At 55.6% G+C, this 18,801-nt stretch overlaps 1 protein-coding gene across 1 annotated transcript in view; it reads left to right on the forward strand.

Moving 5' to 3' along the window:
* The window catches only part of KIRREL3 (kirre like nephrin family adhesion molecule 3), a 548,370-nt gene extending 532,805 nt beyond the window's left edge, over window positions 1–15,565 (forward strand). The window contains exons 9-15 of the mRNA XM_057750383.1: window positions 1,087–1,214; window positions 2,312–2,438; window positions 6,535–6,635; window positions 8,499–8,697; window positions 9,969–10,004; window positions 13,469–13,576; window positions 15,024–15,565. Of these exons, the coding sequence (XP_057606366.1) occupies window positions 1,087–1,214; window positions 2,312–2,438; window positions 6,535–6,635; window positions 8,499–8,697; window positions 9,969–10,004; window positions 13,469–13,576; window positions 15,024–15,181 (857 nt within the window). The 3' untranslated portion in view covers window positions 15,182–15,565. The remainder of the gene's footprint in view (window positions 1–1,086; window positions 1,215–2,311; window positions 2,439–6,534; window positions 6,636–8,498; window positions 8,698–9,968; window positions 10,005–13,468; window positions 13,577–15,023) is intronic.
* Window positions 15,566–18,801: the final 3,236 nt, after the last annotated feature.

Here is an 18,801-nt window from a genome sequence, read left to right on the forward strand (position 1 = left end):
CCAATACCCAGATGAGGGGACAGAGGCCCTAGGTCACACAGCGGAACGAGGACTGAGGCGGGTCTGCCTCCCATCAGGGCTGCGCCCTCCTCGCCCGGTGGCCGGGCAGGGACCTGTGGGGAGCCAGCCCGCGGCTGTGTTTATAGCCTTGAGCATCAGCGCAGCCACTGCCCATCAGAAGCACTTTCGCAGACTTTATACCTCATCGCCCCCTCGCCACCCAAGGCCTCAGAGGAAAGTGCTGTGACCCCCTTCTTGCGCCAAGGAACTCATCTGGGTCTCCTGACCCTGCCTTCACACCTTCTGCTCCCTGAAAGCAGCTCTCTGCACACCCTCGTGTCATTGCCTCTGAAATCCCACCGCTGCACCCACTCTGGGAACCAAGGCTTGGGCTGCAGGGGGCTCCAGTTCGGGTGGGGGGAGGGGGGAGGCAAGAGGAGCCTCCACTCACTTAGCAGGGATGTGGGCCACGGAAGGCCACCTACTTCGTGGGTTGAAAGAGAGGTGGGGCGGGGCTGGAATAGAGGATAACCTGGGCTGGGGCGCACCTCGCGGGAGGCTTGGCCTCCCCCACTCCTTATCTCAGAGCCCTGCGGTGGCCCTGGGAGGGCCCAGGGAGCTGGGCCGGGCACTCGGGTGACTTGGCTCCAGGTCACAAGGCTGAGGCCGGCAGGAGGTGTCCAGTTGACTTGAAGGCAGATACACAGAGATTCTGGGGTGAGAGGAAGGCCCTCTGCCCACAAACCAGGGTCATGGGGGCTTCCTGGGACCAGGACAGGGAGAAGGGGATGGGAGACCCCTGGGGGCAAATCCAGGCAGAAATGGGGCCAGAGCAGCTATTCCTGGGGCTGGTGCTACCTACTCCTGTGGTGGGTCCGAGGGAGGCTGGGCTGGGGGAGAGGGGTCTCCTCCTTACCTCCCAGACCGGGCCCAGACAGGTAGAGGACTGACACGTAAGGGAACGGGCTGGAGTGGATGGAGGTGCCCCCTCCCCCAGCCAGGATGGGGGAAGAGAGGCAGCAGCAAGAAGGCTCCCCAGAGCTCCTGGCCCACCAGAGCCCTGTCTCCTCCTTCCTCCCATCACAGTCGGGCCCAGGATGACCACGGAGCCCCAATCCCTGCTCGTGGATCTGGGCTCTGACGCCGTCTTCAGCTGCGCCTGGACAGGCAACCCGTCCCTGACCATCGTCTGGATGAAGCGGGGCTCCGGCGTGGTGAGTCCGCAGCTCAGACCCTAGAGGGCCCTGGGTGGGGGAACCACAAGCCAGGAGGGAACTGCCTCTCAGGGCCCCCTCACTCTCAGATCAGGGACGTCAGTCTCCTGTGTAAACTGGAGGATAAAGGGCCCCAGAAAGAGAAGCGGGAACCCCGGGTACCCACGTGTACCCCAGGAACCCCCATTCGGCCAGTACGGTTTTGCCTCATCGTGAACCTTATAAGAAAAGCCGGTGGTCAGCAAGACACTGGAGGTGAAAAGTCACTAGAAAGCCTTCTCAGCTCTCCCCAAATAGTTGTTACCTTCCACTCTGGGCCTAAGCCTTGCTTTCTTCCTGTGTCCCTCTTTTAAAGAGTATGTGTTCTTCAGTGTGCGCAAGAGTTTCAGACATCCCTCCTCCCAGGAGGACCATTGAGAGCCTTGGGCAGGGAAGCAGGGGAAGCAAAGTGACCTCTGTGTGCCCTACTATGTGCTGGACACTGCACTATCCTCTGAGTGTCACTGCCCCCATTATAGGGACAAGGAAAGGGCCTCAAAGAAGATAACTAATGCCCAAAGTCACACAAGTAGGCACTGCTGAAGCTGGGATTCCAACTCAGAACAGCGAATGCCAAAGCTTGTTTTCTTTTCATCACCCCGAACCTCATCCCAAAGGGATACTGACATGACTCTGGAAAGACACATCCAGGACCCTCAACGAAGCTCAGCTTCAGGATAGCTTTACCCCTGGCCAGCTTGGTACAGGCTGGTCAGAAGACCGCCCCCCCACCCCCGATGAGAAAGCCCTGGGGGCCTCAGCCAGGGAGTCCCCCTCTTTCTCTCTCACTTCCCCGCCCCCCAAACATCCACCCCTCAGGGCTGCTGCTGGGACGGAGCGTCTTCAGCCTCACAGGGTCCTCTGTGCTGTGGGCTCCCCCGGGTAGCCCACTGGACGCACTGTGTAATAAGACGTCCTGCCCCACCCCCACCCCTGGCTGTTACTGAGATGCCGGAGACCGTGACCCCTACCACCTACCCTGCGTCTCAGCCCTTCTGGTTCTGAGACAGAGCGCGCGGCCCCTGCTCTTGGTGCCTGACCCTGCCCACTTCTCCCAGGTCCTGAGCAATGAGAAGACCCTGACCCTCAAAACCGTCCGCCAGGAGGACGCGGGGAAGTACGTGTGTCGAGCTGTGGTGCCCCGGGTGGGGGCCGGGGAGCGAGAGGTGACCCTGACTGTCAATGGTAAGACCCGACTCGTGCCAGGGCCGGGGGGTGGGCCTGTAGGGTGCCCCGAGGGACCTGAAGCGTCCTGGTCCCTGGCATTGCCCCAAGGGGCAGACATAGGTTCTGGGCCTCAAGACCACCTCCAACTATGGGTCCATAGTGATTAAAATCCACCTCTTCAAGTCTGTGTCGGACCCCAGCCCTGACGTGAAGAAGGACCTGGGTGGTTGTCTGGTCACCTGCCTCCTCTGTGTTCCTTCTAAGGGGCCTTGACCCTAAAAGTGATGACTGATGGATTTTTTCCTGGCCAGGAAGAAAGGGTCAGAGAGTTACTGGGCAACCAACATAGATCCCGTATCTACACTTTGACCAAGACCTTGGCCCTAGTAGGGAATTTAAGGGGGCATCTCTGCGACTCCTGATCTGCCTCTTCCCATTTTTTGAGCCACTCGACGGGGAAAACCTGCCACCATCACCATGGGGCTAAGTTCAGGGGATCCCCCGAGAGCAGGGAACTTGTCTTATTGTATACAACAAGATCACTGCAGCAGGAGAGCGCTGCCATCTCTCTCCAAGAACAGTGTGAGTTACCAGATGACTGTTAGGTGAGACATTTAGAGGATGGGGCCTGGATCATGGATGCAGAAGGTCACGGAGAAGCTGGGAACTAGCTCAGGTCAGACCCAAGAAGCCTGTGGCATCAGGATGGAAATTCGATGTCCCTGCCATCATGTGTGCTTGAGCCACACCAGCAACCAATGCTACTGGTCAGAGAGGGTGAGGACGCTAAGACATCTCCCTCTGCACTTCCAGATGTCCTCCCTCCTCTGAGCCTCAGTTTCCTGGTGAGTCCTCTGCTCCCAAATAGTCTATCTCCCAATCAAGGCTCTGAGCCCCAGCAGGAACTGAGCCACAGATCCACATTTGCAGGGCCTCTGTCCAGACCAGGGCCCTGGCGAGTGGCTGAGCTGGGATCCAGAAATCTGCCCAGGTGGCTGACATCCTCATCTAGTCTCCCCTTTGCTAGAAAGTAAAACCAGCTTGGTGCTCTCTCAGCACCACCACCTCTCTGTGCCCATTAGCCAGCCCCACTCCATCTCTTTCTTTTCCTCCCTCTCCCCAAGAGTCGTGGCAGCCCTAGGGAGAGGGGGAATCTGCTCAGACCCCGGAGCCGTCTGTTCCGGGCAGAACCCTGACTTGGGAGCCTTCCTGCCTTTCCTATGTGTCCCCAGGATGCCACCAATAAATTGGCACTGCAGGGCTAAAAATAACAGCATCTGATCGCACCTCCATATATCCATGGCAACACGGGCTGCAGCCTTTTCATGCCGGCTACGGTGTCTGACACGGCTCAGGAGCCAGGCCCTGGTGAAATCAGTGGCCTCCCCCACTGCCCGCTCCTGGAGGGCGCTGGGAATCGTGCTGGCCCATGACCGTGGCCAGTTCCACTCCAATGGCCCTGTGACCAGCCGAGCTGCGGACCCTCAGACTCACGTGTGGCCCCCAGGGTCCCCAAGTCTGAAGCTTTTAAATGAGCATCTTCGTTTTCGGGGAAAACACAGTGGATAAAGGAAGGACTAAAGTCTGTTGTCACCTTAGACTTTGAAGCATTTTCCAACAAGGATTCAAGTGGTTTCTTGAGGAGAGAACACATACCTCAGAGGGACATTCCTCTTGGATGGGACACCCCAGTCTGGGCCCTAGTGTCTATCCAGGGTTTAATTTGCACCCTCCAGGGTCCATCTTTCCAACCCCCTCCTCTTCCTCCAATCCTCTGGCACAATTTCCCCTAGGCTGCCAGGAAGAGAAACTCCCAGGAGGTTGGAGTGAAGCAAGGAGGCAGTGGCTTGGTTCTGAATCGTGCCCTGAGACAGGGCGATAGATGAAGTGGCCCACGGAGATGACCCTGCCAGCCCGCACTGGAGTGGACTTGGGAATGGGTTTGTTTGTACCTGTGTCTGGAGAACAGATGGAGGGATGGTGAACCCCACTGGGCAGGGCCTGGACCAGGCTGAAGGGATCAACACTATGAACAAATCCAAAATGAGATGAGGTTCTCATCAAAGTGCATCCGGGGACCTCCCTGGTGGTGCAGTGGTTAAGAATCCACCTGCCAATGCAGGGGACGTGGGTTCGATCCCTTGACTGGGAAGATCCCACATGCCACGAGCAACTAAGCCCATGTGCCACAATTACTGACCCTGCGCTCTAGAGCCGCAACCCGTAACTACTGAGCCCATGTGCTGCAACTACTGAAGCCCACATGCCCAGAGCCCTTGCCTTGCAACAAGAGAAGCTACCACAATGAAAAGCCCGCACTCCGCAACAAAGAGTAGCCCCCCCTCGCCACAACTAGAGAAAGCCGCACACAGCAACGAAGACCCGACACAGCCAAAATAAAAACAAAAAATGCATCCTAGCTGGGGGATGCTTGTTGGGCATTGCCCTCTGGGGAATAAACTAGCCCAGATCTCAACCGATTTGGCTCAAACCTGGGATTTGCAGGAAGCGGGACATAAACCTTCTGTATTCTGACTCCCCCCAAGCCCCGTCTACCCTCACCCTGATTTCCGTTGTCTTTTAAGAAGCCCTGAAATGTTATGCATTCACCTGATCACTTTTAGAACAGCTGAGAACCCCCCACCACCCACCCCCCACCCCCACCCCACAGGGAAATCCTAGCTCCTGGGAAGTCAGGGGGAAAAGGTTTTACAGTATCATCACTTTCAGCCCAGCAGCAAAACAAAGTGCCATCCAAGTTCCTAAAACATCAAGCCCTCCTGCCTTATGGCCAAAGGCTTTTTGGAGCTAAGGTATCTGATAGAGGAACTCCGAAAACCCCCTGAGCATGGAAGCCCTTATTCTGAGGGTCCTGCAAGTCTGCCTCTCCCAGCTCCAAGCCATTTCCCAGCCTAAATGCAATAGCAGTCACCTCAGTGGTTCTCAGCACCTTTTTCCCCTTGGCTGAGAGCTACTCATAGAAATGCAAATCTGTTTTAATTAAGGTGGCTAATAAACAGCAATTATGTTTGCAGCAATTTTTGGTTTTTTCCCAGCATAAACCTGCCTGTCCTCCAGGTCCCTTGTTTTAGCTCTCTTTCCTGTTTCCTGGCACCTAAGGCCCAAACTTTACCCCAGGGACTGGGAAGTGGACATGAGGGTCTCCGCCCCATACCCTTTGCCTCAACCATCCAGCTCAGCCAGGAACCAGTGAGCGGCTCCTCCATCCCCCTCCCACTGCCAGGCGGGTGTCACCGCAGGAGAGACTTGGGTTAGTTAACAGGGAGAACTGGACCGGAAGCACTACTGGATTCCTGGTGGACCCTCCAGGCTGTCTGAGGCAGTAAATGAGCCAGGCATCCCCAGAGACATCCGTAAACATGACCTGTACACACAGGCACGCCCGGGCTGTATAGGGTAACGTCAGGGTCAGCTTTGGAGCCGTGGTCCCACCTGGGCTGTCTGGGTGTGTATGTGGAGGCAGGCAAAGCGATGAACTAAGCGATCTCCTGAGACACGTGAGATGAAGGCTATGAAAGTGCCCAGCCCAATCCATCTGTGCGGGGGTGATTCCCTGCTTGGTGGAGGAACATCTTTTACTTCCCTCCCTGCCTGGTTTGCCTGTCCTGCCGAGGACACCAGTTTGCTAGGCAAGCGTGCCCTCTATTGGAAATACGAGAAAATGGTTTGAAATCCAACAGCTGGCTAAGGCGGAGGTGGCATTAGTTAGGGGAGGTGACATTACTTTCCTTTCTGCCTGACACCTCCCCCACGCCCTTCTCAGGTGCACTGCCTCCTTCATAAAGCTTTCCCCACCCACCAGGTAGAGTTATTCCCTCTCCCGTGAAGCCGGTTAGCTCTTTGCCCGGTGCTCACCTCCCCACCTCCTATGACAGCTATTGATGTCTCTGGGTGTCATGACTTAGGGGTTTATGACTGAAGGCCTCATTTATCTCTGCGTCCCCAGCCTCGCCCATCACCTTGCATATACAGGCCTCCAGTAAATGTTTGCTGAATGACCGAATCAATGTATAAACCTCTGAACTCGCCAAGAGGGACCCAGCCAGGGGCCCGCCCCTCCCGAATCCCTGATGTGATGCTGTCTCCCCAACAGGACCCCCCATCATCTCCAGCACTCAGACCCAGCATGCCCTCCACGGGGAGAAGGGCCAGATCAAGTGCTTCATCCGGAGCACGCCGCCGCCTGACCGCATCGTGAGTGCCCTGGGGTGGGTGGGGAGGGCGAGGGGCACGGCCCCCGGACTGGGCAGCCTGGCGGGTCCTCACTGCCTGTAGCCGCTCGACCATCAGGCTGGTCAGTCTCACCTCTGTGCTGCCTTTCCTCGTTGGGGAAAACTATTCCTGCCTTGTGTTTCTTAGCAAGGCATCACGAAGACGAAAACCACAGGCAGTCTCCTTTCCCAGGACAGGCTATGCTCCTCGCCTGCGGGTGTGTTTAACTCCACTCTGCCCCTCAGCTGTGCACCAACAAGAACAGTTCTGACCGAATTCTGCATCCTGGGGGCAGAGGGCAAGTGAGGGCAGCAGAAGGAAAAGATAAATGATTGCTTCCCTTTCCTGGGTTCAAGGCCAGCCTTTAGCAAAATCGTAAGCAGGATGCAGTTTATAGTTGGCAAACCCCTTTCTGCATCTCCGGAGTCCTCCTCTGCTTTGATGTCCATGGAGAACGCTGCCCCATTTATCAAGTTTTCCCTCTAAAAGCATCACTCTATTCTCCCTAATGCCTCCCTCAAAACCCTCATCCCTGCAGTGCAGCTCAAGCAGCCTGACTAGTTCACACATAGCCCTCCCAGGCATTTTCGTTTGTAAAAGAGGGGGTTTTCCATCCAAGTTCAGCTGAAACTGGTGGAAGCTGAGGCAGGAAAACAAAGAGAGGTGAGCATCTCCCCACACTGTTGGGTGTGGGGAGGGGTGGAGATACTGTTGTCAGTAAGCCCCAGTGCCCGGGTGGTCCTGCCAGGAGACTGCCCCGGGCTCAAGTTCACAGGGCAGTTTACCTTTCCGTAGTGTGGCAGCACCAGGACAGGCGTGGGGGGCACACGCCCAACACCTGAGGTGTCCCCTGTAGATGAAGATATTGTTAGAGCATTGTGGTGTTTCACACTTCCCCAGACAGATAGTTCACTCACTGTCTGAGTCACACAAAAATGGCTAGAACTGGTGCATAGAACTAATACCTACGTCTCCCTGTTCCCTTCACTCTTTAATTTTTTTAAATTATAAGTGTAATACATGCCCATTGTGGATCATATCCCATTCACTCCTGAGCATATTTACACCATTTTGCTGTGCGTAGAGATGGAACCCTAGGCTAGGGGTTCTCAACCCTGGCCGTTCTGCCCCCAGGGGACACTTGGCCATGCCTGGAGACATTGCAGGATGCAGCTAAACCCCCCACAGAGCCCGGGGCAGCCCGCCCAACCAGAACGTCATCAGCCGAGTTCCCAGCTCCACCCCGCGCCACCAGCACTCACTGTGTTGCTAAATGCTGCAGGGGCGTGGGGGGGCATCAGTGGACCTGAAATGGCTCTAAGAAAAAGTAAATGATCACCATCCCAAACCAGCCTCAACCAAGCTAGATTAAGGTTCTCACACATGCAACTCTCAGAGCGAGAAAGGTTTGTACAAACAGACATACAAAGTAGCCAAACCAGACTCAGTCAGCCTGGGGCTGGCCTTCACTTCCACCTGTCAGGGGAGCCGGCTGACCAGGGGCTCCCGTCGCCGCCCCAGAGTCCCCTGCTTGCCCGGGAAAATGTCCCAGCCCAGCGCTGCCGCATAAGCCCCTTGTGGATGGAAATACCCTCTGAGGTGGCCCAACCTCTGTGTGTATGTGTGTGTTTGTGCTGTGTGTGCGGGGGTGGGTGTCCCCGTGTTGTGACGTGTGTGTGCGCTGTGCTGTGTGTACACGTGTTGTGATGTATGCGTGGACCTGTGCCGTGTGGCAGTGAGCGTGACCGTGGGCCTGGCAGCGTCCGCGGGGAGCAGGGAGGCTGAACGGTGGTCCTGGCGGGGTGGCTGTGGCGGGATGTCCTCCTAATCTGCGCACCCGGACAGGCCTGGTCCTGGAAGGAGAACGTGCTGGAGTCGGGGACATCGGGGCGGTACACAGTGGAGACGGTCAGCACCGAGGAGGGCGTCATCTCCACGCTGACCATCAGCAACATCGTGCGGGCTGACTTCCAGACCATCTACAACTGCACAGCCTGGAACAGCTTCGGCTCCGACACGGAGATCATCCGACTCAAGGAGCAAGGTGGGGTTGCCAGAACCACCAGCGCCATGGACCGCGGCCGCTCCCCGAGAGGGCAGGGCCCCAGGCAAGGTCCTCCAGGGTCCTGGAAGGACAGAGCACCTACAGGGTACAGGTGGGCAGGGGGCCCTTCCTCACCTGCCACGCAGCCTCCAGGGCCACTGGCCTGCGGCGGAAGCAAGCTCGGGTGGTGGCTTCTCAGGCGACCACAGAGGAAGCTGAGCTAATGGGCAGGACGCGCCGCCCCACGTTTCCTAAAGATCCTGGCTTCCCTGCTCTCAGCAGTTTCCCGGGGCCCTTTGGGGGTGTGATCGCTGAGCAGTGTCCCCATGGGGATGCGCCAGGATGGACATAATAGGGAACTTGGCCCAGCCTGTTAAGACAACAAGCCAGTCCAGTTGCCCCAAACTTGAGGGTGCCCATGCTTGAGCTGTCCAGTCCCTGGTGTGCGGGGGGCCAGGCTCAGACTGTCTGCAGTTCCCCAGGAGGCACAGGAGATGCCTGGACCACTGTGCTCTGAAGGAGACGGCAGCCAATAGGGCAGCTCTGGGCAGAAGGGCTCAGTGCTCAGAAGGGCTGAGTGCTCAGAAGGGCTCAGGCTCAGAGGGCGGGGAGCCTTAGAGGGGCCTGGAGGGGCCTGGAGGCAGCCAGCGGCATACCGGGTCCTGAGATGGGCTGCAGATCTAGCCCCTTGGCCAGCGGGGGTTAGCCCAGGGCAGACAGGACGGTCCAGGAGTCCTCAGCTCTGGCAGTCTCCGACCCCTCCAAGTTGAAGGCCCACCCACAGGCTGTCCGGCCTTGGAAGAGATTCTGGGCCAAGCAGGTGGTCTCAGCTGGGCCCCTGTGGATCACGCATGGTTCCCAACACCTCTTCCCTGATAGATGCTGCTTTGCATAATGCTTTGCACATAATTTGCATAATGTCATCCACACATCATCCCAACCCTCCCAGTCCCCTGTTGCTTACCCTCCCTGTCCTCCCCTCAGTGCCCCCACTCCTCTGCCCTCCCCTTAGTGTTCTCACCCCCACCTCCTCAGAACCATCCCCCCCCCAGCCTTGACCTCCCTCTCTGGTCCCACCCCTCTGGAGTCTTTAAGTAAGTCTGAACGAACTCCAAGTTCAGTCCCACTAGCCCAGATCTGCGGGGCGTCCTGGAGACGTGAGGCAGGAGGGAGCCCCCCACCCCAGACCCTCCAGATGGCCGCCCCCGCAGTCCCACCCCACCCTGGCCAGCCAGGCCCTGGCTGTGGACGCTTGCTTTATTTCCAAACAGGTTCGGAAATGAAGTCGGGAGCCGGGCTGGAAGCAGGTACGAAGGAGACATGAGACTCCCCGGGATGGGGGAAGGGACCGCTGGGCTAGTGGGGGAGGGAGCCCAAAGTGGGGGTAGGGAGGCCGGGGCAGGCCGCTAACTTCTCTGCCCTCCCCCCATCTTGAGGGTTTAGTGCAGTCAGAGCAGCAGGGAGAAGGCCCCCAGGCAGCGTGGGTCTAGGGACCCCTGAGACCCGTCTCCTCTGTCGCTGCCGCCCCGCCCCGCAGGCTCCTTGCAGCCCAGGACACTGACTCTTGCTCGTCCCCCTCTTTCCTCCCATCCCTCCTCTTCTGAAGCCCTGGCTCCGCCCCTCTGGGGGGTCAGCTCGCCCTGCCTGACTCCTCCCACTTCTCACCATCACCACCAGCTTGGCCATCGCTTCCGAGAACCCCCGGGCTGCCCAGCCCTGCTGTGGCCTGCCTAATCCATGCTGACCCCACGCTTTCCACTGGCTGGCTCCTCCCCCCACTCCTGCATTCCCCGTGGAACTGTCATCTCACCACCAGGCTGAGGCCGCTGGGCAGGGCCCTCCTCCCTAGGGACTTGCAGAAAAGGGGCCCCCAGGCTCCCTGGGTTGAGTTGCTCTGTCACAGGAAACAACTGCCCCACCCTCCAGGGAGAAACCCAGAAAAGAGAAGCAGGACATCGCAAGCCTGATCCCTCAGGGTCGACAAAGACCATGACGAAGATATGGGGTCCTCTGCCCTAGTTCTCCCACTACACTGGCCCAGAAGGAGCTTCAGCAAGCTCCTGGTGGGGCCATGCACCCCTTCTCCTCTGGGCAGATGGTCCCTTTAAGAGCACCAATCTGGACACAGGCCAGCTCACAGAGGCAACACAGTATCAACTCCTGTGGTGATCCCCCTGACGCCCCTCAGGGCCCCTCCTGGTGCTGAGCTGGTGTCAGCCTGTCTCCATCTCCCCTGTGTCTGCACACTCATCTGAGCTCCCTGACACCTTCCTTGGTGGCTGAGACTCCTCAGATGGAGAGGAGGCTGAATGAGAATGACAGCCCCTCCCTCTGGTCCCTCTCCAGGGACATCCAAGGGGAGCCCTATCCGGAGAGGGGCAGCCTGCACAGGTGACCCAGGCAAGGAGGAAACACACACAGGCCACTGCGGAGGGAATGCCACCCCTGGGTCCCCTGCTCCAAAGAACCCTCTCCCTCTGCCCCTGTCCATCCACTCAGGACAGTTCTCCAGATATGACGGTCCCCACCCCCACCCCCAGCTGTTAACAACTTAAGGAAATGTGGCCTCACAGGATGCCAGAGGCAGAAACCACCTTAGTTACCACTTCCCTGGTTCTCTGGTTTCACAGACCTTGAGGCCCAGAGAGGTTAAGGACCTTTCCATCGTCATCCTTTGGCTCTGAGCTCAGCTGACACAAGACCCGAGTTTTTCCAAGGAAACTTCCTAGGAATCTAGGAGAAACTAAATCCAACCCAAATCAATAAAATCCAAAAGCATAGAACCAACCAACTTCCAAAGTGGCTTTCCTTTCCTAGAGGAATTAAAACCTGGAGACAGAACCATTTCTCTGTCAGAGCAAGCTCACGGGGCTGTCTGAGGTCAAGTCCACTGTCACATTCTTGACTACTGAGACCAGCCCAAATACCTCCCGATTTCTGTCCCCTAGTGTTTGCCACACCCAGTCACCTCCCCTGCCACCCTTACAGGGGTCTCGGCCACCAGTAGTCAGGTGATGAATGCACCAGTGTGCAAGTTCTGGGCTGGAAAGAAAGTCCCAGTGTGATGGCCAACACTGCCAACCATCACGCACCTGCTCTTTCCAGGAAAGGGACCCCACCCCAGTGTCTCTAGGGGCCTGGTCTACAGGCTTCTTCCTCTCTTCTCTTTAAAGAAAACAACAGTGAGAGGCGAGAGGCTAACCTCCAGCCCATGACAGATACCTGAAGTGTCCAGTCACCCACACTGAGAATGTGGGGTAGAGGAGGCAGCTGAGTCTCTAATAGGGACTTTCCTGTCCTTGCATCTGCTGCGGTCCTTCTTCGTACACAGACATGAGGGCAAAGGCTTGGATAGGTCTGGGTGCCAGGCCAGGTGCTAGCCTTTACCTGCCTACATTCACCCATTTAAACCTCAAATGCCCCCTGAGGCAGGCACTGTAATTATCCCAGTTTATAGATAAGAAGAAGGTAAAGTACGTTGTTCAGAAGTGATGGCATCTGGGCTCTACAGAGGATGTGAGATTTGGAGGATGCCAGTGTGCTGGAGCTGGGCAGGATGAGGGGGGCGGATTAGAGGCGACCTGGATTTGCACTGGCTCTGCTGCAGCTGTGTGTCCTCAACCAAGTCACTTGACTTCTCTGGACTTCAGGGTTTCCATCTATAATTGGGAGGCTTGGACTCCGTGAGCCCTAAGCTCTTCCTATCCCTGCATTCTCTAGCTCTGTTTCCCCATGGACCATTCAGGGCCCCATATCATATGCTCAGGCCCCCTCTGCAGCTACAGAAGGGTCAGGATTGTCTGGAAGAGCATCCACCCCCCACCCCCAGCATCACCCTCCCCACCCCCATCTCTACTCAGCAAGGTCAGAAGACAGACTCTACAGGAACTCAGCAAGGAGTGAAGCTTTGCCTAGCTGGAGTTCCCCACGTCTCTCTGGTGGGGTGGGATGCCAGGATTCCTGCCCAGAGGATGGCCCAGGAGAGGAGGGAGCAGGACTGGGCATCTCTCCTTAAAGAAGACGGGGAAGGGTGTTCCCTGGCGGTCCAGTGGTTAGGACTCCGCGCTTCCACTGCAGGGGGCACGGGTTAGAATCCTGGTCGGAGAACTAAGATCCCTGCATGCCTCGAGGCGCAGCCAAAAGAAAACATTGAAAAAAAATGGGGAAGAAAAGGAGGAGAGGGGAGCTGTGATCCTGCCCTCTGGCCCCTAAGACTTGGCCTCTGGCAGCTACCACCTGTGATGCCCAAGCCCCGAGGGGAAGCTGCCTCAGACCTGAAAACTCTCTAAAAGCTGGTGGTCCGTGTCCACTGTCTCTGTACCTGGGAGAGGGAAGAGAAGGAAAAAGTGAAGCAAACAAACAGCGGCAATGACCGTGGTCATTTTCCAGAGAAAAGCCTTACGACTTACTCATGACCCTCCTGGGCTAACACAGCCGAGCGCGCGGGGCACCGGCCTTGCCTCTCCTCGCGGCACTCCCCTCCCCGCCCTGAGTCTGCTGGCCTCTCTCCCCCCACCACTGCTCCCCGTCTTTCCCAGGTCCGCCCGCCCTGTCCACCACCCTGTTTCCCGCCTGAGCTGACCCCTGTTGAACTCTGCCTGTGCCCGCCCAGGCCCCTGCAGCCTTTCCCAGGAGTGCCCACGCGCAGTGGTCCAGCCTCAGCTCAGCAGGGGCTGCGCCTGAGGAACGGGGCGGGGGGTGGGGGGGGGGATCTGGGCGGGGAGTGGGCTGTCTCAGCTCCCTCATCAGCCTGCCTCCTTCTCTCCCACAGAGGCTGTGCCCATGGCCGTCATCATCGGGGTGGCCGTAGGAGCTGGCGTGGCCTTCCTCGTCCTTCTGGCAACCATTGTGGCCTTCTGCTGTGCCCGCTCTCAGAGAAGTACGGGAGGGAGACCCGGGAGCTCAGGGAGGGGGACAGAGAAAAAGGCCAGGCTTAGACTGCCCTGGAGAGCAAGTAAGCAGGAGTACAGTGAGCGGGGGCGCTCCCAGTGCTGTGAGCCGCTGGGCCAGGGATGGGTCTCGTGCATCTTTTCACATGCGGTGCTCTGTGCAGCATCTGGTACATAGTGGGCGCTTGATTGATGTTGAGCTGGGTGGACATGGACTTCATCCAGCTGGGCTGACAGCTAGCACCTTGGATTGAACACCCTTGGCCCTCTCCATCCATCAGGAACTATATTGAAAGCTGGTGGTGGGGAGTGGGGGAGCCTTGCCCTCCAAGATCTGCTAGTCGAACCAGAAAAGCAGGTCACCCACACATGAGGAAAAAAAAGAAGTATTCAAGGAATTGCTTTGTGCAGACTTTTATAGATCTTCAGTCATTAGCCATCAAATGCTGGTGTTGATGCGTTCTCAAATGGTATATGCCCGGAGTCTCCGTCCTGGGCGTAGCTCTGAAATTATGTGTGCTAGGCAGACATGCGGAAGGGTAAATGGGACAGTGGAGATGGTGGGAACAATAAGACACAGTCTTGTGGTCCCGCCTCTTCCACCCTGTGATCCTGGGCAAGCCGCAGTTACTCCAGGCCTCCATTTCCATCTGTGTAATAGCAAGGGGTTGGCTGATGTGACTTTCGGGGCCCCACCTGGCTCTAATGTTCTATAAGCATAAGGCACAAAATGAATAATCAGAGTAAGCCTGCTGCCTCCTCCGCTTGGCAGCCTTCACATGTTGGAAGAAAGCTGGCTGTGCCCTCCACTCCAAGCTGAGCAGCCTTGCTCTCTTACGGGCCCCCAGCAATTCAGCCTCATGCCCTCCCTTACCACCCACTCAGCGGACACCATGGGGGGCAGATTTTAGCAGGAATTTTCTAACGGAGCTCTCCAGGTAAAAATTGGCTTCTTCCTCTAGAAGCCATAAGCTCTCCATTACGGAAGCTGGACCACTAGTGCAGGGACATTTCCACTTTGGGGGAGAGGTTGACCATGGTATCTCAAAGTCCTTTCTAACAGTCCGATGGGTGATTCTATGAACGGAGAGATCAGAGCCTGATAGAGTAGGTCAGGGGAGACTTCTAGAAAGAGGTGAGAATTTAGTAGGATGACCAGGTGGCGGAATGGTTGAGGATGACTGCCCTTGCCATGGGAGTGGCAGGGAAATGCTGAGGGACGTGCAACCAGGAGCCAATAGAGAAAGCACTCTGAGGCCCCAACAGCCCACAGCTTGTCCAGACAGGTGTTCTGTTACGGGGGGTGGGGGGCGTGAAACTGCTGAGTTCAGGGGCTGGAGGGTAAACTCGAGGGGAGGGGGGAGCTTGACATCTCAGGCCCTAATGCCTGAGAAGACAACTGAATCTGTCATCTACACTTTCCTATTTTATGTCCAGATCTCAAAGGTGTCGTGTCAGCCAAGAATGACATCCGGGTAGAGATTGTCCACAAGGAGCCTGCCTCTGGCCGGGAGGCTGAGGAACACCCCACCATCAAGCAGCTGATGGTGAGAATGTCATCTTATCCCCGCCCCACCCCGACCTCCATGCCCTGAAGGTCCCAGAACCAGAGGCTTCTTGATGCTGTAGATGCCTCTGAGAAGCAAAACATCAGCCAAGATGTGCTTCTCCCCCCATAATAGGCCAGGCACCTACAGCAGACCTAGGAGATGCTGTGGCTTGGGTTCCAGACCACAGTAAAGCGCGTCACATGAATTTTTTTGGTTTCCCAGGACATACGGAAGTTATGTTTGTACTATACTATAGTCTATTAAGTGTGCAATAGCATTATGTCTTTAAAAATGTACATACCTTAATTAAAGAATACTTTATTGCTAAAAAATGGTAACCATCATCTGAGCCTTCGCTGAGTAGTAACATCAAAAATCACTGATCACGGGGGCTTCCCTAGTCATGATTAAGATTCCGCGCTTCCGCTGCAGGGGGTGCGGGTTCAGTCCTGGGATGGGGAACTACAATCCCGCATGCCACGCGGCATGGCCAAAAAGGGAAAGAAAAAAAAAGATCACTGATCACAGATTCACAGATCCCCATAACACAGAGGATAATAATGACAAAGTCTGAAATGTCTCGAGGATGACCAAAATGTGACACAGAGACATGAAGGGAGCAGCAAACGCTGTTGGAAAAACGGTGCCAAAAGACTTACCCGATGCAGGGTTGCCACACACCTTGGATTTATAAAAAATGAAATTTTTGTGAAGCGCAATAAAATGACATGTGCTTGTACTCTCAGCGAACAAAGATTTATTGTGTGTCTACTATACTGTGCTTGGGGTACTCAGAGACTCAAAGGCATCTGAGATGCAGTCCCAGCTTTCAAAGAACCCAGCATCCAGTAGGGAGGGAAGATGTGCATAAATTGCCATAATATGTTGTGACATAACAAACAGTCCTACACACATACACACATAGATATTATCAACATTCAGCACATGCCCTGCTCCCCTCATCTCCCCAAAAGTCTGCAACAAGCATAGGTTCCTCTTCAGGAACTGGATTGCTTTAAACTTGTAACTTCTCCAGCAACCCCAAGGCCACACTCCTCCTCCTCCTGATCCCCACTGATGGACCATCACCCACCCATCTGTCCAAACAAAATCCTGGAAAACTCTGCTAGAAAACTCTGGTGCCTACTGTGTCACGGTTATATGTTGTAGTAGCAGCAGCAAGCAAGTAGGCCAAGAATTCAGTGGGTAAACCCCTGAAGAGCCTGGAGCCCGTGGAACACAGTGAGTGAGGGCTCAAGGAATGGTAGCTATTTGTGGTGCTGTGAGATCACCTGTTTCCTTACCTGTCTCCACTAGATGGTGAGCAAGCTGCCTTACTCATCCCTGAGTCCCCAGAGCTTTCCGTGGTCCCTGGCAAATGCTCACCAACATATAGTGAATTGAACTGACATTTTCTCTGCTGCTCTTTTTCTATCCAGTTGATTTTCAGGTCCTGTCAATTCCACTTCAAAATCTTTTCAGATTGGTGCTCCTGCCTCTTCTCCACTATAAGTCCTCAGTGCAGGCCTCGCCACAGTTCCCCTGGTCCATGACAGCATCCTCCCAAGTGGTCCCACATTGAAGTCTTTTACCGCTTTACTCTCCACCCTCCAGAGTCCCCACAAAGGGTCCTTCTAAGATGCAGATCTGATCCTGCTACCGCCCTACTTAAAAACCCTCGGTGGCTCCAGATCCGCTGCAAAGTCCAACGCCAAAACGGGTCATCAAGGCCCTTCATCAGGAAGCGGCTGCTGGCCTGTCCAGCCCCATCTTCTGGCCAAATGCATCCAGCCCTCCAACACCCCAAAGAACTTGCAATTCCCAGCCTTTGAGTCTTTTATACCCTGCAGGCTTTGCACTGCCGTTGCCTGGGCCTGTTGATTTTGTCTGTTGAATTTCACGTTCTCCTATGAGAATCAGCTCGAATGTTACCTCCTCCACAGTTTTCCAGGCTTGTCCCTCTGATGGCTAGCAGGGCTATGCACTTCCTGCTCTCCCCAAACACTCGGCATGTTCCTCTTTCATAGTGCATTGCTCCAATTACCTGTCAGCCTCCCCAAGTATCCCAGAGTTCCTCAAAGGCAAAGGTGGACGAATGTCTGCTTCGCCCAGACCTAACATAGTGCCTGACACAGCAGGACGGTCAGTCTTGCAAGGGAGGGGACCACAGCCCAGACCTGGGCAGGAATGGACATCTCTGTCGATGCTGAGCTTGATCAGGTCTGGTGTGGAAGTACCCACTCCTGTCCTTCATGCCCCGAGGACCTTGCATCCCCTCCCACTGGGATATTTTGACTGTCTTCACACCACTCCCCCATCCAGACCCTCAGGAAAGAGTGGGGGTCACTCAGTAGTCAGTTAAGAGTGGGGGATAAGAAGAACCCCGCTGAGTGCTCCCCTTGGGGAGAGCTTCGTTCCCCTCTTCCCTTCACCCCTGGCCCTGATACAGCCCCAACACTGAGGAGAGGCAGGCTTAGAATCTGAATCTGGTGGAAAAGAAGAACTCCATCCAGACAGAGCCACAGTATTTACAGGAAAATGAAAAAAGCAGCATTAGTGGGGAGGTCACAGGATGGAAGCACACTGGCTGATTCTGTGGGGCTCCAAAAAGAGATCAGGAAAATGAGTCACAACAGAGAAGACACATCCCAGTTCTAAGAGTGGCTGGGAATCTGGCCCAGATCATGTCATGTGCAGAGGGGCACATGGGAAGAACATTCTATGCCACACTCTGTGGCTACTCAGATTAATTGATAAACCCACTGTGTGCCAAGTGCGCTATACTCTTCACCTTAAGTCGAATTATTTTTTTAATTTTCAGTAATTTGGAGCCATGCCACTTCATTCATTCATCTGACATACACATAACGTTTGTGACAGCCCTACTGTATGGCCGGCACTGTGCTAGGTACTGGCAAATCAAAGAATTAATAAAAACACAATTAAATATGATTCCACTCCAAAAGGATTTCGGTCAATGACCACAACACGTAAGGCACCGTACCAGGTGTGCTTCTTTTTGGAGACCCAAAAAGAAACAGGAAGTGATCCTTGTCCCCAGGCTCTTTGACCTTGGTTAAGGAAGATAACTTTGAATAATCTAAGTCCTTGCTGTGAATAACAGGTGAGGCCCTAGTTGCCTCTCAAGGCCTTCATGAAGCCTAGTACCTGTAAGGAGCTGCCCTGTGGGGCCCGGACCCCTGCCCAGAGGTTCTGCAGTTATTTATCTACAGGCCCACCTCCCTGATGAGCCCAGCTGTTTCGTAATGTCTCTTGATCTCTGTTTGCCTGGCCCTGAGCACAATGCCTGGCCTGAAGGCAGTAAATGCTCATTGAATTGAATTGAGTCAGTGAGATAAGCTAGACAGTGCGTCTTAGAGACCTGCCCTGCACCCACCCACCTCTCTGTCCCAGCTTTCGGGAGGGGCTGGGGGGTATGCGTCCAAGAACAACAGTGAGATCTGGAATCTCCTCCGGGCTCTTGTCACCTGCTTTCAGGGACCAGGCTGTGAGAGCTGGGGGGAGGGGAGGCAGAGAAGGCAAGCTTCTTTTGAGTTCATTTCTCTGGCTTTTTCTTGGGGGAAGTGGACGATTAGCCCACCTCCTACCCACTGAGAAGCCATTTTTGGGTTGTAGATGGACCGGGGTGAATTCCAGCAAGACTC

This window comes from Hippopotamus amphibius, chromosome 9 (genome assembly GCF_030028045.1).
Source record: "Hippopotamus amphibius kiboko isolate mHipAmp2 chromosome 9, mHipAmp2.hap2, whole genome shotgun sequence".
Taxonomy (NCBI): Eukaryota; Metazoa; Chordata; class Mammalia; order Artiodactyla; family Hippopotamidae; genus Hippopotamus; species Hippopotamus amphibius.